Here is a 9,355-nt window from a genome sequence, read left to right as displayed (position 1 = left end):
GCCCAAGAATGTTAAGGCTTTAAGGATAAAGTCCACTCCAACTCAAACTATAACTTTCCCAGCAGTATATACTGGGGACTGTAGTGGAGGGTAGTCCTGACAGGGATCTGGTTACCTTGTATAAGGTGCCGGGCCAAATACTCCTGTCATAGTACTTCTCTGTACTGGCTTAAAATCCTATCTCTAGACAGCTGATCACCCTATTAAATTAAGATATTGTACATTTTAAAATTTCATGTATCAATTTTATTTATTAGAAGATCTTAAAAATGACTTATAATTTTATATTGTTATACAGAAAAAGAAGAAGAAAAAAAGAGCCTCCAGCAAAACTGAATTTATGTCCCTCCCCGTCACATTGGACAAACACGGAGATGTTGACAGTTCTAGTGATGAAAATGAATCTAAGAGTCTTGAGGTGTCTCCTGAAAACATCACCTCTTCATTGAAAGAAGCAAAAATTGTTTCGGATAACAGTGCCGTGACTGAATTTGGCAGTGAGAACTTAGCGGTAAAGACAATTTCAGACATAAGGGATTCTAACCAGATAACTAATGAAGCACAAGGATCAAAGGAAACAGCAGGAAACCAACTTGTAAGTAACAAGAGGGAATATTCAGAGGAAAAAGACGGAAATGAAGAGTCCGACAGCAAGGATTTGATGGATAATGTGACAAAAGGAGACGGTGCCCAAAAGATATTGGGTAATAAGGTTGCAGAAGAAAATCTCAGACAAAATGAGGGTTGCAAAAAGATAAAGCAGGATGATAAGCAAGCCATAACGAAGTCTGAAAATGTGACCACTAGCCCCACGAGAACAACAGATGATGGTAATAAAGGCTCTAAAAATAAGAAAATTGATCAGGTCAGTGTAGAGGGGCCTAAAGATCAAAGTTATGGCAGTGATACTGTAGGGAATAAGACTGCAAGCATAGAAGACCCCAAAAATAAGGTCACAGATCAGGGCAGTGGAGACAGGTCTGAAGAGCTAAGTGCTGGCCCTGATACTGTAGGAAATAAGACTATTAGCATAGAAAACCCCAAAAATAAGGTCACAGATCAGGGCAGTGGAGAGAGGTCTGAAGGGCTAAGTGTTCACCCTTTAGGGAATGATAAGACTACAAGCATAAAAGAATCTGAAAACAGGGACACAATCAGTGATGAGAAAAATGAAAAGACATCCACCAGATTGACAGCTGGAAAGGAAATTTCCAAGTGCAACACTAGCTCAGAACGGCAAAATGTGGAGGCAACAGGTCCACACCCTAATCTAGGTGTAGAAAATAAGCCTTCTAATAAAACCTCTGTGAAAGCACAAGAAGCTAAACCAAATCAAAAAGAATCTCAAAAAGAAAAAGAGACTCCTAGAACCAGTGCCAATAACAATGAGAAAGATGGCACAAAAGGAAACAATCCTAGAAATGCTCCAAGCAAAAGCCAAAAGAACACAAGTGACAGAACAAGTGAGACACAAACACATCCACCAAATAAAAAAGACCAGGATGAGAAGAGAAACGAGAGTGCTAAGAAAGATCCGAAAAACAGTACAGCGAAAGAAGGCAAAAACAAGGTGGGTGACAACAAAGCACAGAAAAAACAGGAACCTAAAAACCAGGCGTCTCAGGTAGGTTCTAAATTTAACATGAGATCCATAACATGAGTCGCCTATGTATAAAGTTGCATTGTGTTGTAGTATGCATTGTAGGATTGCATGTTTTGTTTTTTTTGTTTTTTTTATTTTACCCACATTCTTCTTGTTTTCCAGCAGGTCAAGCTGTACAATGTTATTCTTTACTTATAAACCAGTGCTGCACTAAATTAAAGGGATATTCCTATGTCATCCAGTCATAACGAAGATAAGAACACACTGCTATAAATCATGACTACCAGGCTGCGAGTTACAAAAACTGTGTAGAACAAATAATAAGAAAAAAAGATTCTGGGAGGAATGCTTAAAGGGATTCTATCATTAGAATCCCTATTTTTCACTAATACCACATAGGAATAGCCTTAAGAAAGGTTATTCTTCCTCTACCTTTAGAATTCTTCTCCGCGCCGCCGTTCCGTAGATATCCTGGTTTTTCTCGGTGTGCTAGTGAATCTTTAAATAGCACAGGGGGCGTTCCCCCATGCTCGTACAGCACTGGAGAAATCTCCTGTGCTGCTTGAAAACTCTCCAGTGCTGTCTCGATCTTTTACAGTCGCGTCCTCTGCGTTGTCTTCTAGCAATCTTGTCTTCGGGCTGTAATTCCGGCGCATGCACAGACGGCTCTGCCATCAGGCTTCGGACAGAGCCGACTGCTCATGTCTGTTCGGCCATTTTACATGGCTGGGTGTACTGTTCCTGTAAGCGGCCACAGGGGGACCCCAAACAACCAAGAGCTTGACCACTAAACCAGCAGTTACCCACGGATCCCCCTAGACTAAAATGGGGTCTACTCGGTGTCCGTTGGATTACCGCCCTTATTAATATTGAAATAGGCACAGAGAAAAGTCCTTCATGGAGACTCCAGCACAGATGTGATCCTAGTATTGGGGAGACATCTACACCAGTTCATAGCTGTGATGTGGCACAAGTGATAGTCCCACCTATGCCCTGAGAAAGGTTATAAAAAAGAAATAATATAAATAAATAATTGATAATAGTAACAGGTACAGCATGGGAATTCACATCCAAAATGGTCATTCAATAACCTATAGAAGCTCCTGTCAGTATATTTCCCTATTATAATGACATGATGGATACTTCTATAGATTATTGAATCTTCAGCACATTTTTTTTTAATTTATAATGATAGTACATAGTATATTTTGTTCTATACAAAAAATAAGCTTCAGTGTAAATAATATAAATTTAAGTTTATTTTTTGTGGGTCCTTGCTTTGTAGTGATATCAGTGGGTATAGGTGATACTTGTGGTGTGTGTGCTAACTATTTATCTGTCCGTTTTGGATGTGAACTCCCAAGCTGTCCCTTTGTGTTTTTTGTCTATGGGCGTGGTTTATATAGCACCTATTCGAAGTTTTTTTTTTCTTATGTTTTTTTCTGTTTTGGGTCTCTTATTGATATTTGTTTATAGCTCTGCTTTGATTGAAGTAAGTTGATGGTTTACACTTTAAGAAACATCGGCACAAAAATGGCTCCTGTGACTATTTTAGTCGCTTATGTGTAAAAATTTGTTTAAAAATAAATTTCCCTCTCTTCATAGAGGAGGATTCACATACACAACCCAGGTTGCATTGTAAACATAATTTTTTTTTGTTTTGTTTTTTTTCGGGTTATTAAATGCAGATAAAAACCTTCATATCAAAGATTTGGAAAGATTTTTAAGACCAAAAAAATGAAAAAATTCTGTGTTCTGTTTGTAGCAGACAGCTGGAAAACCTGAGAAGCATCAAAGTGAAGATGAAAGAGAATCGCCCAGTAATGAAGCTCCAGATAATACTGTAACCGTAAGGTATGTTGATTTTATTTCTCAACCTTCCCAGTCCGTTTTTATATGCATTGGACGTATTTCAATGACGTATGCTTTTCCAAGTACAATAGGAAAGAGCAAATATTTCTGCTCAATTTAAGCTGTATAATGAAACTAGTAGAATACTCGCGGCTTTGCTTGCGAAAAATGTTAAATTGTTGGTTATGTTAGCTAAAATCATCCATTTCTTTTCAAGCCGCGAGTTGTTCACTTGTCTCAGCTCTTTGACACAATGTTGCGCTCTTAGCTTTTGCATGAACTTGCCAAATGATGATCCTTTTTCAAGCGACATTTCAAAAAACAGTCCTTAGTATTGTGACACTTAGGATTTACCTGATACGGATAAGAGATGTAATAGGATGAATAGTAATCCAGAGCAGCCCTCACAGTATTACTATGACCTGAAAACTGATAAGAAATGTAATAGGATGACTAGTAATACAGAGCAGCTCTCACAGTATTACTATGACCTGACACTGATAAGAAATGTAATAGGATGAATAGTAATACAGAGCAGCCCTCACAGTATTACTATGTCCTGACACTGATAAGAAATGTAATAGGATGAATAGTAATACAGAGCAGCCCTCACAGTATTACTATGTCCTGACACTGATAAGAGATGTAATAGGATGAATAGTAATCCAGAGCAGCCCTCACAGTATTACTAGGACCTGACACTGATAAGAGATGTAATAGGATGAGTAGTAATCCAGAGCCGCCCTCACAGTATTACTATGACCTGACACTAATAAGAGATGTAATAGGATGAATAGTAATACAGAGCCACCCTCACAGTATTACTATGACCTGACACTGATAAGAGATGTAATAGGATGAATAGTAATACAGAGCAGCCCTCACAGTATTACTAGGACCCGACACTGATAAGAGATGTAATAGGATGAATAGTAATCCAGAGCAGCCCTCACAGTATTACTAGGACCTGACACTGATAAGAGATGTAATAGGATGAATAGTAATCCAGAGCAGCCCTCACAGTATTACTAGGACCTGACACTGATAAGAGATGTAATAGGATGAATAGTAATCCAGAGCAGCCCTCACAGTATTACTAGGACCTGACAGTGATAAGAGATGTAATAGGATGAATAGTAATACAGAGCAGCCCTCACAGTATTACTATGGCCTGACACTGATAAGAGATGTAATAGGATGAATAGTAATACAGAGCAGCCCTCACAGTATTACTATGGCCTGACACTGATAAGAGATGTAATAGGATGAATAGTAATACAGAGCGGCCATCACAGTATTACTAGGACCTGACACTGATAAGAGATGTAATAGGATGAATAGTAATACAGAGCAGCCCTCACAGTAATACTATGGCCTGACACTGATAAGAGATGTAATAGGATGAATAGTAATACAGAGCAGCCCTCACAGTATTACTATGTCCTGACACTGATAAGAGATGTAATAGGATGAATAGTAATACAGAGCGGCCATCACAGTATTACTAGGACCTGACACTGATAAGAGATGTAATAGGATGAATAGTAATCCAGAGCCGCCCTCACAGTATTACTAGGACCTGGCACTGATAAGAGATGTAATAGGATGAGTAGTAATCCAGAGCCGCCCTCACAGTATTACTATGACCTGACACTGATAAGAGATGTAATAGGATGAATAGTAATACAGAGCCACCCTCACAGTATTACTAGGACCTGACACTGATAAGAGATGTAATAGGATTAATAGTAATCCAGAGCAGCCCTCACAGTATTACTAGGACCTGACACTGATAAGAGATGTAATAGGATGAATAGTAATACAGAGCGGCCATCACAATATTACTAGGACCTGACACTGATAAGAGATGTAATAGGATGAATAGTAATACAGAGCAGCCCTCACAGTATTGCTATGGCCTGACACTGATAAGAGATGTAATAGGATGAATAGTAATACAGAGCAGCCCTCACAGTATTACTATGGCCTGACACTGATAAGAGATGTAATAGGATGAATAGTAATACAGAGCGGCCATCACAGTATTACTAGGACCTGACACTGATAAGAGATGTAATAGGATGAATAGTAATACAGAGCGGCCATCACAGTATTACTAGGACCTGACACTGATAAGAGATGTAATAGGATGAATAGTAATCCAGAGCCGCCCTCACAGTATTACTAGGACCTGGCACTGATAAGAGATGTAATAGGATGAGTAGTAATACAGAGCAGCCCTCACAGTATTACTATGTCCTGACACTGATAAGAGATGTAATAGGATGAATAGTAATACAGAGCAGCCCTCACAGTATTACTATGGCCTGACACTGATAAGAGATGTAATAGGATGAATAGTAATACAGAGCAGCCATCACAGTATTACTAGGACCTGACACTGATAAGAGATGTAATAGGATAAATAGTAATCCAGAGCCGCCCTCACAGTATTACTAGGACCTGGCACTGATAAGAGATGTAATAGGATGAGCAGCCCTCACAGTATTACTATGACCTGACACTGATAAGAGATGTAATAGGATGAATAGTAATACAGAGCGGCCATCACAGTATTACAATGGCCTGACACTGATAAGAGATGTAATAGGATGAATAGTAATACAGAGCGGCCATCACAGTATTACTAGGACCTGGCACTGATAAGAGATGTAATAGGATGAGCAGCCCTCACAGTATTACTATGACCTGACACTGATAAGAGATGTAATAGGATGAGTAGTAATACAGAGCAGCCCTCACAGTATTACTATGACCTGACACTGATAAGAGATGTAATAGGATGAATAGTAATACAGAGCCACCCTCACAGTATTACTAGAACCTGGCACTGATAAGAGATGTAATAGGATGAGTAGTAATACAGAGCAGCCCTCACAGTATTACTATGTCCTGACACTGATAAGAGATGTAATAGGATGAATAGTAATACAGAGCCACCCTCACAGTATTACTAGAACCTGGCACTGATAAGAGATGTAATAGGATGAGTAGTAATACAGAGCAGCCCTCACAGTATTACTATGGCCTGACACTGATAAGAGATGTAATAGGATGAATAGTAATACAGAGCGGCCATCACAATATTACTAGGACCTGACACTGATAAGAGATGTAATAGGATGAATAGTAATACAGAGCAGCCCTCACAGTATTGCTATGGCCTGACACTGATAAGAGATGTAATAGGATGAATAGTAATACAGAGCAGCCCTCACAGTATTACAATGGCCTGACACTGATAAGAGATGTAATAGGATGAATAGTAATACAGAGCGGCCATCACAGTATTACTAGGACCTGACACTGATAAGAGATGTAATAGGATGAATAGTAATACAGAGCGGCCATCACAGTATTACTAGGACCTGACACTGATAAGAGATGTAATAGGATGAATAGTAATCCAGAGCCGCCCTCACAGTATTACTAGGACCTGGCACTGATAAGAGATGTAATAGGATGAGCAGCCCTCACAGTATTACTATGACCTGACACTGATAAGAGATGTAATAGGATGAATAGTAATACAGAGCCACCCTCACAGTATTACTAGAACCTGGCACTGATAAGAGATGTAATAGGATGAGTAGTAATACAGAGCAGCCCTCACAGTATTACTATGTCCTGACACTGATAAGAGATGTAATAGGATGAATAGTAATACAGAGCAGCCCTCACAGTATTACTATGGCCTGACACTGATAAGAGATGTAATAGGATGAATAGTAATACAGAGCAGCCCTCACAGTATTACTATGGCCTGACACTGATAAGAGATGTAATAGGATGAATAGTAATACAGAGCGGCCATCACAGTATTACTAGGACCTGACACTGATAAGAGATGTAATAGGATGAATAGTAATCCAGAGCAGCCATCACAGTATTACTAGGACCTGACACTGATAAGAGATGTAATAGGATGAATAGTAATCCAGAGCAGCCCTCACAGTATTACTAGGACCTGGCACTGATAAGAGATGTAATAGGATGAGTAGTAATCCAGAGCCGCCCTCACAGTATTACTATGACCTGACACTGATAAGAGATGTAATAGGATGAATAGTAATACAGAGCCACCCTCACAGTATTACTAGGACCTGACACTGATAAGAGATATAATAGGATGAATAGTAATCCAGAGCAGTCCTCACAGTATTACTAGGACCTGACACTGATAAGAGATGTAATAGGATGAGTAGTAATACAGAGCAGCCCTCACAGTATTACTATGTCCTGACACTAAGAGATGTAATAGGATGAATAATAATACAGAGCAGCCCTCACAGTATTACTATGGCCTGACACTGATAAGAGATGTAATAGGATGAGTAGTAATCCAGAGCAGCCCTCACAGTATTACTAGGACCTGACACTGATAAGAGATGTAATAGGATGAATAGTAATCCAGAGCAGCCCTCACAATATTACTAGGACCTGACACTGATAAGAGATGTAATAGGATGAATAGTAATCCAGAGCAGCCCTCACAGTATTACTAGGACCTGACACTGATAAGAGATGTAATAGGATGAATAGTAATCCAGAGCAGCCCTCACAGTATTACTAGGACCTGACACTGATAAGAGATGTAATAGGATGAATAGTAATCCAGAGCGGCCCTCACAGTATTACTAGGACCTGACACTGATAAGAGATGTAATAGGATGAATAGTAATACAGAGCCACCCTCATAGTATTACTAGGACCTGACACTGATAAGAGATGTAATAGGATTAATAGTAATCCAGAGCAGCCCTCACAGTATTACTAGGACCTGACACTGATAAGAGATGTAATAGGATGAATAGTAATACAGAGCGGCCATCACAATATTACTAGGACCTGACACTGATAAGAGATGTAATAGAATGAATAGTAATACAGAGCAGCCCTCACAGTATTGCTATGGCCTGACACTGATAAGAGATGTAATAGGATGAATAGTAATACAGAGCGGCCATCACAGTATTACTAGGACCTGACACTGATAAGAGATGTAATAGGATGAATAGTAATACAGAGCGGCCATCACAGTAGTACTAGGACCTGACACTGATAAGAGATGTAATAGGATGAATAGTAATCCAGAGCCGCCCTCACAGAATTACTATGGCCTGACACTGATAAGAGATGTAATAGGATGAATAGTAATACAGAGCGGCCATCACAATATTACTAGGACCTGACACTGATAAGAGATATAATAGGATGAATAGTAATACAGAGCAGCCCTCACAGTATTGCTATGGCCTGACACTGATAAGAGATGTAATAGGATGAATAGTAATCCAGAGCCGCCCTCACAGTATTACTAGGACCTGGCACTGATAAGAGATGTAATAGGATGAGCAGCCCTCACAGTATTACTATGACCTGACACTGATAAGAGATGTAATAGGATGAATAGTAATACAGAGCCACCATCACAGTATTACTAGAACCTGGCACTGATAAGAGATGTAATAGGATGAGTAGTAATACAGAGCAGCCCTCACAGTATTACTATGGCCTGACACTGATAAGAGATGTAATAGGATGAATAGTAATACAGAGCGGCCATCACAATATTACTAGGACCTGACACTGATAAGAGATGTAATAGGATGAATAGTAATACAGAGCAGCCCTCACAGTATTGCTATGGCCTGACACTGATAAGAGATGTAATAGGATGAATAGTAATACAGAGCAGCCCTCACAGTATTACAATGGCCTGACACTGATAAGAGATGTAATAGGATGAATAGTAATACAGAGCGGCCATCACAGTATTACTAGGACCTGACACTGATAAGAGATGTAATAGGATGAATAGTAATACAGAGCGGCCATCACAGTATTACTAGGACCTGACACTGATAAGAGATGTAATAG

General features: G+C 39.4%; 1 protein-coding gene across 1 annotated transcript in view; it reads left to right on the top strand.

Moving 5' to 3' along the window:
* The first annotated feature begins 315 nt into the window (after window positions 1-315).
* Window positions 316-9,355, top strand: part of LOC142203891 (E3 ubiquitin-protein ligase RNF213-like) — a 335,709-nt gene continuing 326,669 nt past the window's right edge. The window contains exons 1-2 of the mRNA XM_075274990.1: window positions 316-1,624; window positions 3,369-3,457. Coding sequence (XP_075131091.1) covers window positions 341-1,624; window positions 3,369-3,457 — 1,373 coding nt within the window. The 5' untranslated portion in view covers window positions 316-340. The remainder of the gene's footprint in view (window positions 1,625-3,368; window positions 3,458-9,355) is intronic.

This window comes from Leptodactylus fuscus, chromosome 5 (genome assembly GCF_031893055.1).
Source record: "Leptodactylus fuscus isolate aLepFus1 chromosome 5, aLepFus1.hap2, whole genome shotgun sequence".
NCBI lineage: Eukaryota > Metazoa > Chordata > Amphibia > Anura > Leptodactylidae > Leptodactylus > Leptodactylus fuscus.
This window is presented reverse-complemented; position numbering and strand designations above follow the sequence as displayed.